Below are 14874 nucleotides of genomic sequence, written 5' to 3'. Positions count from 1 at the left end.
GAGAAAGGTTTTTTATGGGGAATGAGGAACTGAAACTAAGGAATTGGCATGACTAATAATGTGTGTGTAGCTCTCGTACAACTAAACAAAACCCAAAAGATGATGTAATGTACAATGTTAAAGGAGCTGTCCCCCTAAACACAGGATCATGTCTATATTGGGTTTGTCGGTCCATGACCAATTGTGGACATCTATTCAAACCAACCATGACCCTACTTGGATGTCATATTTACGGGCAACATTTGACGTTTGAACTGGGTAATTTTTTGGACGTCATTTGGACGTCTACACTCTAAAAATGGCTGGGTTATTTTTTAACCCAAAATGCTGGGTTGAGTCTGTTGGGTTGTTTTGCTAGGTTAATTTTTAACATTTTAAACACTTTTTGGGTAGTTTCAGTTTTCTAGGTGTTGGGTTAAAACTGCTGGGTTATTATGCTGGGTTGTTTGAAGAGATCATGTGCTTCGCGCCCTTGATGTTTGAATGTGCTCAGCAACGGTCGTCGTGAAAGGACAGTGTCACTGGAAGCAGTTGTTTCAAGGTAAGTTTATATGTTTTTGTAAACATTTCATGAATATAAACAAGATTATAACATTTTGCGAGACAGCAACGTGTTAATTTATACAGACTAAGACGACGGGTGTAATTTAGAGGAATGACGACTGTTACCTCAGATCGCCATTTACACAAATTGACTCGAATAATCGTTCTAAGATGTTTAATATGGCATATTAATAAAATTAATAAAATTAATAAAATCGATGTTACAAAATCCCCATCATACGGTTGATTACGTTAACTCATGTCGCGTTATTTACTCACTGATTTCCACGTGTAGATCCAGAACTGTGTTTTCAACCATGATAAGTACATTCCAAAAGCGGTCTTTTTTTCTTACAACGCGTTGTGTTTCTCGTTTCATGTGTTACAATACTGATAAATCTACAAGGTATTTAGTATATAACATCCTGAAGACTTCTCAGTTTTTCAAAATAAAAGATAAAAGTCGAGTTTATAGAGTAAGTAGATCCTGTCGGGTCAAAAGTAACACTTGTTAGTTTTGTCCCGCTGCTAATACTGTGTATAATATGGTAAAAAATTGATATTATTCTAATTTGATTTAATTTTATTTTCATAGTGTTCAAACTATTAATTTTTTTTTTAGTCTCAGCAATTTAAGTTTGTACTGTTGGTTGCTTTTGAAACATTTGATAAAACTGAAATTTAAAATAAAAATGTAATTTAATTATTTTTTACAAAGATAAATGACAAAATAAGTTTGCAGTTACATATTAAAGAGGTCATAGTCATATATATTTAATAAAAACAACTGTAACACAAAAATCTATCATGTTTTGTTGTGTTACTTTTGACCCAGCTGTGTGTTACTTTTGTCCCTGCTGTCAAGGTCAAAAGTAACAATTCACTACTCTTGTTTAAAGTGAAATTATACAGAAGTCGTTTTACATTTGTTCAAAATTCCAGCTGGTTTTGATAGACCACAACAAAAATATATCTCTGTCTAAAACATTAACTTTTAAAATTAAGTTTTTCTGAAAATGTCCCCTGCTCACCCCTATTTATGTTAAGTGAAGTCAAGAAAGACTCATATATATATATTTTAGTTTTTTAAAACACAACAGTTCAACTTAAAATGTCAGGAGATACATTGTTGACGTTAGTGTTAAAAATGCACTTCCAATAAAGTGAGTGTTGGCAAAACCGGTTGTCATTTTTAATGTTGAGGCAGTGTTGGCAGCTACTGGAATGTAACTAACAAAGTAACTTGTAATCTAACTTTTAAAATCAAGTAATCTGTAAAGTAACTTAGTTACTTTTTAAAGGAGTAATCAGTAATCAGTAATCAGATTACTTTTTCAAAGTAACTGTGGCATCACTGCCGACGACAGGCCATTGCATTTTTGGGAAAAAAAATCTCACACGTGGTGGTAATGCGGCCAAGGATGCAAAAGAAAGTCTTATAATTTTTATAAAATGTATAATTCACTTGGCCCACATGGTTTTCTGAACACTTAAATCTGATCATTTAGTTCAGACCACTAAAAGTTTTTTCCTCTTTTGTAGATTGCAACAAATGTGGTGGAAGTTCTTCTCTGGACAGAATCCTCGAAATCCTTTCCTTTATTTCCTGGCCATGGGAAACATGCAACAGATCTCTCAATCTTTTTTTCTCAATCAGTCTCTCTGAATACGGACGTGACTGAAACTGCCATTCGGCCAAGATGGCGACGGCACACACCGCCTACTTTAGGCTTCAAAAATGCTCTTCACAACCAATGGGTGACATCACGGACACTACTTTCATATTTTTTTACAGTCTATGGTTTAAAGGCATTTTACGTGCTTGAAAATAAATACCCCAGGCAATGTGCATCTACTATAGTCTGTCATTTTCCAAATGGATGAATCCTCTGCGGTTCGGTTCCTTTGTACATCTTTGTTCGTGAGGAGTAACTTTAATAAATGAAGTATTTTTAGTCAAATACAGTCCATACTCTGAAACTTGGAACATCTGTTCTGTAAAAAACTTTACACATCTGTAAATGATTTTACTTTTAATTTAACAATTACATTGTTTATTTTCTTACACTACTGCAGTTTTGTTTATGTACATTTCAGTATTTCATATATATTGTATATACTTATACACAAATTCTGTCTTAAATTCAAACGAATTGATTCAACCTGTTACATTGTTACTTCAATGTGCATAATTTCTGATATTTAATAAATATATTTATACTTGATGTCAGTAAGCAGTCATTTAAATGATTTTGCAACTGCCAACTGTAAAAATTTAAGAGTTTGTAGTTATTTTGAAGTCAAATAAACATTTATTTGGTGTTCACAATGGTCTTGATTTACAATAAAGCAAATGATAAAAATAACCCAGCAAGAATAACCCAAACCCAGAATATTAATCTCATAAGTGGTTAAAATGACTACACGTTGGGTTTTTTCAACAACCCAACCTGCTGGGTTAAAAAGTAACCCAACGTTTTGGGTTACTTTAACCCAGCATGTGTTCTGTCCAATATTTACCCAGCGCTGGGTTGCCAATTGGGTTGTTTTTAACCCAACCATTTTTAGAGTGTAGGATTAAACCTTCATCAATAGACAAAATGAAATTTCTTCTACACAGTATCATCATAGGCTTTAGTAGTTTTTCGAACAACAAATTTATAGTCTTCTCCATCTGCAATATTACCCTAGAAATATTCATCAGTAAGTACAGATTGAATCATTTTCTTTGTCATTTTTGACACACATTGTATCACACAAGTCAAACACATGCATATCAGTAAGAGAACAGATAATATTGGAACAAATATTATCAACAGTTTTTTCCCACCAAGACCCTCCAAACAACCATTGCGTCATATCCTTAGTTGTAACATAGTCTTTTTCCATTGCGTTACTCTTAAACTGGCGTTAAGGAGTCCTGGTGTATATGCAGATGTAGATGTTTGAAGAAAATATTGACATACCCAACAATTGGAAATATTAGGCATCTTATCGTATGTATGAGCTAAAGTTACTGCCTCATTAAAAATACTTTGATGTTCTAAGCATGGATGGAATAATGGATCTGAATTTTAAATCAGAATAGAAATCAACACAGAAAATAACATTGTGTTTTGTGTTAGTTTTGCTTATAACCTTCAGTGTAAAAAAAAACTACCATTAAAAATAAAATGTTATATAAAATAGTGTAATAAAAAATAACTTTTATATTAAAACCATTTGCCCTGGCACAATATTATGTTGTCATATTAGCCATAAAGGCAGCAAAGCCTTTCTTTGTGGGGAAAAACTTTACACCAAATGAGAAAATCTATTAGTTAAAACATCTTGATAACCCTTGTATTTAGGTTTAAGGTTATGAAGTCACACTGCAATTCACGAATTCACAAAACAGCCCTCAGGTGTTCTGCTTACAACTCATATAATTTGGGGTTCCAAATTGTGTTTTTGACAAGTTACGTATATCACAAACAATTTCTTTTGCATGTTTCCTAAAACCCCTCGCCCAACAATTTGCATTAAAATGTAAAAAAAACGTCTAAGCGTCCAACACTGTGTATCTGTGTGACCAAATAAGGAAAAGGCTTTTGGAGTTATGAATCAGTGTTAAAATTACTATTTTCAATCCGTTCTCATTTCTCCTTTCTGGAGCATTACATTTGAAAATCAGCTATGTCTGTGAGCTCTGAGTAGTTTGTCACCATAGATGACACATTTGAGCTGTAAGAGTCTCTCTGCCGTTTATGCGGCTGGCAACCGTAGCTGCCTGGTCAGCAAGGGTACTCCCTTCAATCTCACTAGAATCTCCCATCAGGTGGGCTTTTACCGCAACCTGTTCCCGGGACATCTCAGGAAACCTCTCTGCTGCCAACCTGCTCGAGAGTTATGCACAGCTCCGCAGACATAACAAAAAAATTAAAGATAAATGTTAGGTTTTCTGTTACTAGTCAATTCACATGTTTTTTTGTGATTTTGCCGTTTATTTTCCTAACAATCAAATTGGAATTTTTAAGTTACAGATTGTTTAAGTATTCATCAACACTTAATGTTTGTATAATATCTATACAGTCATGGCTGTTTGGAATTGCTTCAGACAAACCAAGTAATTTAGCTGGATATGTTTTATACAAATGGTACATGCCTTACAAACATTTTTTAAGTAAATATTGAATCCATAGGCAATGAAATGCTCTTCTATTAACTTAACCATAACCATCCCCGCTGTTGAGACATGACAAAGTCAGTGGCTCAAAATCGCTGCATTAAGTACTTCTCTGGCAGGGTCCTATAGACCAGGGGTTTTCAAACTTTTTGTGTGTGTGGACCACTATTTGTAATCAAGAATTTTTGCGGACCACCTAATACTCATTATAAAATATGTCTACACAAAGTCCTGAATTAATCTGCACATCTTAATAGTCTTACTAGCACTAAAACTATAACTGGTCATCACATCTAGAAAAATAGGATTGACTACATTTTACCAAAACAAGATAGTAATTTGATGATGCAGCTTGATGATGCAGTAACCAAAGGTCATATGATAACAAAAGAACATTCTACGCACTACTTTACCTTGGCAGTATTTTTAAATAGCTAGTCAGATTAATAAGATTCTAAGCAAATGATTATATATTCATAAATCTAAACCAATGATTACATTCATAAATGGTAACATAAAACATTTCAAATATGTAATTAGAAATACATTTTCTCCAACACACACAAGCCGCTCTTTGCAGATTGGCAGGATGTGCATTTATTTGCAGCTCATTGTGCACACACAGCAGATTGTGGTAGTCATGAGAACGTATAGTTTTCAGAGACGTGACAAAACGTATTTTACAAGAAAACATTTTTACATTTTCGTTTTTTTTAATGCCATTACAGGAAGACCCTAGCGTAGGCATACCCAACCCAGAGTTGCCATTCACACAAATCATATACGAGAGAAAGGGGATCATGGTTTCTGTGCTACTGCAGCAACAAACTGACAGATTGCGCCCGGTGCCCAACATCACTGTCAAAAGCTGCACCACTGTAAACCCAAAAACTCTTCTCACCTCTCCAGAGGATGGAGAACCACATTGTAGAGTGAGCATACTTGAACAAATATGCATGCCCAGACCTGACCTGACTTACTATCCAAAAAGACAACATTGACTTGACTTTTTATGTAGATGGGTCCTTATCTAAAGAAACTGGACGTAAGTTCCTGAAGGCTGATGGAAAGCCTATTTTAAATAGCTAACAGGTTTTAGACATGTTAGACTACATTATGTTACCTTATGAAGTTTCCATATGTAAATGTCTAGTGCACCTAGTCATCATGAAACTCTTGTGTTATTGTGCATTGGTGTCATAATAAGGGCAGCTGCACAAGAGCTTATTATTTTGTCACCTATTAGCCTTGACCCTATTGAAATAGTAGCCATCTAAGGTCAACCAGTACAATTTTTCTGTGACCCTATAGGGGTCGGTATTACATTTTAATTTTGGGGAAAGGCGTAGCCAATACTATGGGGAAATGTATTTCTGTAAAGACCAATGTGATATATGTCACATTTCTTATAAAAGAGATTTGTACAACAACGTACAAATACTGTCTTTATTATTTAGCCTCCCGGTACAACAGTACACATTTTGCCCTGAACATTACATTTCCCCAACACAACATAACGTCACATCCTCCCCCCACCACGCCTCTTCCCGATACGTCACCTCTGTTACTTCCATTATACCACATCTCCCTTTCTTTGATAACAAAGGGTGGACTATCTTTGTCTCTGCAGGTCTTTTTATTTTTTTCTGCCCGTTTATTCTGCCCTTTTGCTGGAAGACCTGTCCCTGTTTCACACACACAAAACAGAAATAAATAACTTACACATTACCATACTCTGAACTATTCCTTTAGCAGGCTGTGTTCTTCATAACTTAACTCTCAGGTTCCCGACAAATGTAAACAGTAAAGCAGAACAATTTCACACTTTTTTTTTTACATAAAATCACAAATCAAGTCTCTGAGGCTTTCTAACCTCTCTCCCACACCTGGTCCGCACAGTCTTTGTGGTGGCACCCTCTGTTGGAGCTGGCTCTGGTGATGTTGTCACTGATGGATTTTCTCCCACCAGTGGCTCATCAGTGTCGATAACCCCACTTTTGGTCTGCAGTGGCACCAAGTGATGCCGGTTCCTCCTCAGTGTCCCCTGAGGCATCTGGACGATATAAGAGCGAGGGGTTTTGTGTGTATCTAGCACAGTGCCCTGGACTCATGCATCGGTGATCCACACATCCTCCCCAGGTACGAGAGGCTCTAGATTTCTCGCACCATGTCTCTTGTTGAAGAATTTTGTGTCGTTCCTCCTCTTCTCCCTTTCTTTGGCCTCCAGCATGTTGTAGTCAGGCAGAACTGGATTAAGCAGGGTTGGAAGGGCAGGAACTGTAGTGCGGAGCCGCCCCATCAACAGCTCGGCTATAGCCGTTCTGAAGAGGGGTTGCTCTGTAGGCCAGCAAAGTAAGATATGGGTTTGATGCTTTTGTTAGCAGGTTTTTCATAGTCTGTACAGCACGTTCCGCCTCCCCATTGCTTTGGGGAAACTTGGGGCTGCTCTTGATGTGCACAAAACCATACTCTGCTGCAAAGGCTTTAAAGTTGCTACCAGAGAACTGGGGGCCATTGTCACTTTTAAGGATTTCACAAATCCCACAACGAGAAAATATGGATTTCAGGTGCATCACCACATCTGTGGACCTTGTGGGTGACAGCAGGGCAGTTTCCACATACCTTGAGAAGTAATCTACTACTAGTAGATAGATCTTGCCTTTTAGCATGAATAGGTCAGCTCCCAAAGTTTGCCAAGGCCTGTCCGGCATCTCCGTTGGCATCAGCGGCTCTTTGACGTTCTTTCTCTCCTGAATGCAGGTTCTACATTTCAGTACCATGTCATTCAGCTGGCTGCTGAGCCCTGGCCACCATACAGTCTGTTTGGCTCACCCTCTGCATTTTGTGACCCCCAGGTGTCCCTCCTGCAGTATCTGCAGCACATCTCTTTGTAACACGAATGGGATGACAAGCCTTGTGCCCCGCAGCAGCAGTCCATCATGCACGGTCAGCACTGCTCTGTCAGGCCAGTAATGTCTCAGCGCTCCCTGTAATTGGCTTTTGTCAGGCCAGCCGTTTGTGCAGTACTCCATCAGTGCAGAGCATGTGCTGTCTGCCTTTAGGTGCTCGGGTAAGCTGCTTAGATAATCTCCACTGACAGGAATGTTGCTGATGACAGAGTCAACATAGATGTTGGTGTCCTCAAGTAGGCTTGTATCTGTGTATGCTCTTGCTGTTCTTGGTGGAGCATGCGACAAGGTGTCGGCTGTCCACAGGTTCATGCCAGGGACATGATTGACTGTAAAATTGTACCTGGTGGTGGTTCTTTTTGGATAGCAGGTCTCTTAGCACCTTGTCTTTTTTGGCCAGGTTAGGCAAGAAGCGGCCCAGCTGATTGACCATGCCCAGGAAACTTCTAAGTTCGCTGACATTTTTGGGTGCGTCCATCTCTTGCACTGCTCTTGTCTTTTCCGGATCTGGCTTCACTCCGTCTGCTGAAATCACATGACCCAGGAATTTGACTGTATGGCGTGTGAGCTCACATTTGTCCATGTTGAGCGTAATGCCGGCCTTTTGTGCCTGCCCTAACACCTTATGTAGCCGCCTATCATGCTCCTCTTGCGTCTGTCCCCAGACCAAGATGTCATCCATATGACACAGTTCCCCCTCCAGACCACCTGTCACTTCAGTCATCATCATCCTTTGAAAGTGCTCGGGGCTGAAGCTATGCCAAAGGGTAGCCTGTTCAAATAATAGCGCCCAAAAGGCGTGATGAAGGTGGTGTATTTGGCAGACTCTATTGTCAGTAGTACTTGCCAAAATCCCATATTTGCATCTAATTTGCTGAAACTTTTGCACCAGCTAGCATGCCCAGAATGTGCTCAACAGAAGGCAGGATAAACTTTTCCCTGCAAACTGATTCATTCATCCTTGTGAAATCCACACAAATACGAACAGTACCTGCTTTTTTGGCACCACCACCATCCCGGCGCACCAATCAGTCGGCTTCTCAATCTTTGTGTTTACGCCCATCCTTTACATATGGTCGATCTCCTCTTTCACTTTACCCATAAGCGACAGAGGGACTCTGCGTGGTGCATGGAGAGGGAAGGGCACAGCCTCTGGCTTTAATTTGATTGAGTATGCCCTCCGAACAAGACCAAGGCCATTACACAACTCCGGATACTGTTGTTTCACTGATTCCAAAGTGATGCTGTCAACCCTGCGCACAAGCTGGAGCTGTTCTATAGCCGACCTTCCCAGCAGTGCAGTGTGCAGGTTTTTTACAACATAAATGTCCTCTGTGGCTGTTCTTTTGCCTCTGCGCAGCATTTCCCTGGCTACACCTAGGACAGAGAGCACATTGCCACCTGGCCCAAATAATGGGCGTGTCGACACTGCCAGGCGCTTCACATCAGGTCCCCCTGTAATGTCATGGTACACCTCGGCTGACAGGGCGGTGACATCCGCACCAGTGTTAATTTTAAAGCACAATTTTTTGCTTACTTGTAGCTGCACTGTCCACGGGTCTTTTCCAGCGTCCACGGCTCCCAAAAATAAACTCTTCATCTTTTGTAGTGACAGCATTCAGAGATTTTGCAGAGTTTCTGCACACTTTGCTAAAATGTCCCATTTTGCCACAGTTGTGACACAAAGCATCTGCAGCAGGCATTCTGATTTTCCATTTGGCGGCATTTTCCCACATCTATAACAGGCCTTTGAACTTTTCTGTGGCCGGGTATTAGGTTTATATTTGCCTGGTGTTTGTGCTTGCGGCCGAGGCTTTGAGGGAAATTTGGGTTTTCTGTAATTTTCAGCATGCACAGCATCAACATTGGAGCATTTGCTAGCACCACCATTTTCTCCTCTTAAGTCACACTGCTGTCGTCTAACTTCTTCAAACTGCCTTGTCTTTGTTATAGCAATTTAAAGTCTTAAGTCTCTGTCTTAGCTGTAGCTTTTCTGACAATGAGACGCTTCTCAGCCCGACCACTAACCGGTCGCGTATCAGCTTCTTTTGAAACTCGCCATAATTGCAATGTTCAGCTTATCCATATAGAGCAGTGATAAAGGAATCCACCATTTCTCCCGGCAGTTGCACACGCTGATTGAACTTGGCTCTTTCATATATTACATTCTTTTTTGGCACAAAAAATGCATAAAAGCCCGCCTTAACATCCGTATACTTCTTTCTCTGATCAGTTAGCGTAAGCCCTTTAAGCACTTCTTCGGCTTCATCGCCCATACAATACACTAACGTGTTTACCTGGTTTTCTTCTTGTGTTTGTTAGTTCAGTTTGTTAGATCAGTCTGAATCATAATCTAATGCTTCCTCTTTTTCCTCATTTAGTTTTTTTTAGTAAGATGTCAGACACTGAAGTTGCAGTATTAATTACATTGTTTTAAATACATCCTATAAGACATTTGCAAGCAAAAGATATATCTGAGGGGGGCGTGAAACATTTTTTGAAACCAAGAATTTTTGTCATACCGAGCTGTAACAATTTAGTGTTATTTTAATCAGTGTAAAACAAAATAAACACGGTTTATATATATCTCACTTAATTCTATATACTGAATATTATTGTTGTGGAATTCAATTGAAAAACCTTGGCCAATGCTGGGGCATGGGGGGCCCTGGTTCTTGGACTTTGCATAGGGCCCCCAAAATGGTAAACACGCCACTGCTTCCGAGGTTGCATTTATATTGCTTGCAAGCCAAAAGCGGTCAAATCTCCTAATCCAACGCTCCCATTCTTGAGGCTTGGTAAAATCGAATGGCTCTGGAGGTTGTATTGTGAACGCAGCAGTTGGTGTGGGTTGCCCCACATCTGCCGGCTCGTCTCCCATTCTTCGCCAAACGATACGCTTTGTTTTCCTCTTCCGCCTAAGTTATCCCACTTCTGACACCATGTCACGTTTCTCACGTCCGAGGACTGGAATTGAGAACCACTGCTGTAATTAAAAAACAGTTGTAGACTGTTCTTGAAAACATGAGAGATGAACTGAGCCAGAAAGCAAATGCATGGTTGGAGGAAGAGAGAAACCAGGCAGTCAAACAAAGAAAGTTATTTTCAGATGCAAAGGAAATAAAGCTTGTGCATAAGCCTTAATACAGAAAGAGGAAATACATGTTTAATGTATGTGAGATGGAGAGAAAATTTTAAATGTTTAAAAGGGAGAATTGTCATGGAAATTTGACCCCGCCCCCTCACCACTCCTATGGCAGACCTCACACTTAAAAACCAGCAATCTGTCCCCATGTTACCACTCACACACTATACAGGACTGAAGAACATACTGCGCTTGAATTGAATCAAACACATAAATAGGCAGAATGAGCAGCACTGCAAAGTTTCTTGCTAAAAGACAGGATAGAGAAGACGGTATTGGGACAAACAAGAAGGCGATACCATTCCACAAGCAGGACTATCAGAGTCTGAAACGTCAATGTTTGGAGAGAAAAACATTGTTTTGTGATCCGACCTTCCCTGCGGCTCCTGGGTCTCTGGGCTACAAAGAACTGGGACCAAATTCTCCCGATGTCCAAGGAGTGGAGTGGAAAAGACCAAAGGTAATAAAATGTTTGTGTATTTACATGTTTGGATATAAAGGATTTTTGGAAACGGTCCTCAAAGCAGACTTACACATCATCTAACACTGCAAGAAAAGCACATTTATAATTACACCTCCAGCATTATGCTGTCTTGTGCTATATCTGCCAATCAGCAGCTGTCATTTACCCTCATCCATTTTGCTGTTATCTCAATAACTTACCCATTGTTGTTATTTACCACCTGCTTTTGGTCTTGTTGTGTCTGAATCAGTGACCTGAAAACAGTGCGGTTGAGAATCATTTGAATTTTATTAATTTTGATTTTTTTTATCAATTTCCCAGTTTCGATTCTTATGTTGTAAAAATAGTTAAATAGATACCACATGGTGTGAATTTGAGTTTGACCAAAGAAAATGTGTTTAACCATTTATGTATGTTTGATAAAAACAAAGATTGTTATTCATGTTTGCCATTAGGCACAAAAAGTTGTAATTGTGTTTTAATCTTTCCTCGTTTAAAGGAGCTGTGTGCAAACCCTCAGTTTATTGTGGATGGCGCCAAGCGGACTGACATCTGCCAGGGTGCTTTAGGTAAACTTTAGATACGTGTCATGCAGTGAGCAGTCATGCAGTGATCCCACATGCACATTTACAACCTGATATTCATGAAAAAAATCAACTAAACTAATAAACTAGCGTCAATTACATTTGCAAAAATCACATACCTTGTGTTAACAATAAACCTAAAAAGAAAATTAATAAATGTAGACTTATAGACTATAAATAAACCTTTGCTGGGTTGTCTCAACCATGGTTGGGTTGACAACAACCCAGCTTGTCTAACCCTTGTGCATTGTTCAAATTTGACTACCCTTTCATGCTGCTTGGGATGAAAACATCCACAAAACTGCTGTAAAAAGCATGCATCCCTTCGTGCCCTCCCCCCCGCCCCCGCAAAAAAGAATTTATCCCATAAAACATTCCAAAACTTGTACATGTTCGTATTTTTGAGAGAAAAATGTTTATGCGTGGTTTTTGAAAAAGCAAAATGTTTATATCACTGTTATAATTCCACAAAACCCATACTAAACATGTTTTAACAAGACTTTTCTAAACAGAATCTAGTAGTCTAGAGTTTTTTCTTTAAAATGATGTGAAAATCATCCTGCCTACTCATTCACATAAAACAATATATTGATTTAGAAATTGTAAGACACTTTTTGATTGATTGACAGCTAGCAAACAAACAATGAGCTGCATAATGAGGCAATAATGTGAGAGGGAACTACAGTAAAGAATGTGAGGACAAATAAATGTATACATGTTTGTTTGATGTTTATTAAGAAGTTAACAATATAATCAAAATAGAAATGAAAGTCAGTAGGACATTTTCAGTTTATTTGGAAACAAATCCTATTCAAAAACTTAACTTGTATAAACTAAGAAACTGATACACAACAGAGCTGCTCATGTGGCTCATGTTACCATATAACGTCATGTCCAAAAAGTGTGAATATGTTTTTCCACTTCATAGTTTTGTACTGATGAGAGGGATGCAGACCTGTAAGAGAGTTATAAACAGCTGTTAGCATAAATTGTCCACAGAAATACCCTTACATACATAACTGATGGGAAAATATCACTGATGGCACTACATTCAGATAAACTATCATGTACATAAACTAAATCTCAGATAAACATCTGCAGTGATAAATTTTATAAAAAGCTGTTTCAGATGCCCATCGCCTGGTCGTATAGTTTCTGTTTTTAACGCGTTTCTGTAAGCGCGTATGAACTTTAAAAACACATCGCATATGGAGACCACGTGCGCGAGCTCGCGTCTCTGCGTAAACAACGCGGTGCTCATAAAAAACGATGTTGTGTGTAAAGCGCATTGTATGGAATCATATTACAGCACACACTTAAAAGAGCCTGCAGTGCAGGTTCACTAAAAGTTTCCATGAAGGATACGAAAGTAAATTACTGTGTCTAACACTGTATAGCATGTAACACAGTGGCTCTCAAACTGGGGGCCGCGAGATGGTCCCTGGGGGGCCCCAGTTTGAAACTTTCTAAAATACATTAATTTATCACGAATTCTGTGTAATTAAACCTAAAAAAATAAGGTTACTAACCAACAGCACTACTTTGTATGATTTAATATATTTTGTTAATGTTTAATTAAAATTTTAAGTTTTAGAACTGGTTTTTGTCATAAATTTTCTGTGGGGGGGCCGCGAAGGAATGTGCCGTACACAAGGGGGGCCGCATGCTGAAAATGTTTGAGAACCACTGATGTAACAGATATCCGCCATTACATGAGATCATGCGTCCTCGTTTGTAAACAAGCATGAAAACAATATATGGAATCATATTACAGCACACACTTAAAAGATCCAGCGATGCAGCTTTATTTAAAGTTGCCATGAAGCATACGAAAGTAAATTACTGTCTCTAACACTGTACAGCATGTAACAGATATCCACAATTACGTGAGATCACGCGTCCTCGTTTGTAAACAATGCTAAAGCTTTTCAATCCGAAGCGTGCAGTCTGCTGAGGTCGCTTATGTAGGCTGAAATGCACAAGCCATACGCATATTACATGATAGCAAATATAAATGAGGATAAATAAGTTACTCACTTCAGAAATATATCCTCCTCCATTGCGTCTTCCATTGTTCTTCTTCTTAGGTAACGTTAAAGATAAATGCTTCTCTTCCTCAATGTCCAGACATAAATGAAGATATTCCTCACATGTGTGTATAAAGTTTATCATCCAAAATATGCGGTAAAGTCTTTAAATTTGATAAAACTTTACGCTTTGTTCGTTATGGTTTGAACTGCTCCTCTGTTCATTACCATGTCAACAGCCTGTGGGCGTGACCGCATTAGAGATTATGAGCTCAGCCAGGAAAAACGGTACTCTCTTTACTTCAATGCAGATTATATAAACAGGAAATATTTGTTTTCGATTATGATTAGCTTGTTTAAAAGTAAAAAATTTCAGGCTTTCTTTGGATATGTGTATCATGTTTGTGTGACGAGTATTCGCGGAGTTTCAATAGATTTTTGTAACGTGTTTTGAGAGACAGCTGGTGGAGACAGAAATGTCTGGATGCACACCCTGTTTATTTTCTCTATTTGACAAAAACACAAAGATCCGTTGTTATTGTGAATGTACACATATTAAAGAAGACCCTTTACAGTTTCAAATGATGTCAAACATGTAAGTGTATGATTATTAATGATGGAGTATTTTAAGTTGATTCTGCCATGATAAGGAGAAAACACGTCAAAACGCAGCACTGCGTTTTTGGACCCCAGGGGGTTAAAATTTAAATGAAACAAAACTTATTAAAATGTTCAATGTAGTGCTATTGGTTATAGCGTTATTTTTCTGAGATTTAATTACACAGAAATGCCATCCCCCCTGCCACCATATCAGGGCCCCCAGTTTGAAAACCACTGTGTTAATCAACCTCAGTCCTGATCAAAACTACTACAAAAATTCCAGTATTTTAACTCTTTATTTGACAAGTTCATAAATGATGTCACTGATTTGGGAAAAAAACACACACAAAATGATTTTTTATATAAAAAGTGATTATGGAATGGATTTTTGTACCTTTTATCACAATCTTGGGCATGTGAAAGATTAGTAAAAACATT

General features: G+C 38.5%; 1 protein-coding gene across 1 annotated transcript in view; it reads left to right on the top strand.

The window, feature by feature from the left end:
* The first annotated feature begins 5709 nt into the window (after positions 1 to 5709).
* LOC141359519 (calpain-2 catalytic subunit-like) overlaps positions 5710 to 14874 on the top strand; it is a 39003-nt gene continuing 29838 nt past the window's right edge. Inside the window, exons 1-2 of the mRNA XM_073862114.1 lie at positions 5710 to 11222; positions 11725 to 11794. Of these exons, the coding sequence (XP_073718215.1) occupies positions 10986 to 11222; positions 11725 to 11794 (307 nt within the window). The 5' untranslated portion in view covers positions 5710 to 10985. The remainder of the gene's footprint in view (positions 11223 to 11724; positions 11795 to 14874) is intronic.

Source organism: Misgurnus anguillicaudatus, chromosome 23 (assembly GCF_027580225.2).
Source record: "Misgurnus anguillicaudatus chromosome 23, ASM2758022v2, whole genome shotgun sequence".
Classification (NCBI taxonomy): Eukaryota; Metazoa; Chordata; class Actinopteri; order Cypriniformes; family Cobitidae; genus Misgurnus; species Misgurnus anguillicaudatus.
This window is presented reverse-complemented; position numbering and strand designations above follow the sequence as displayed.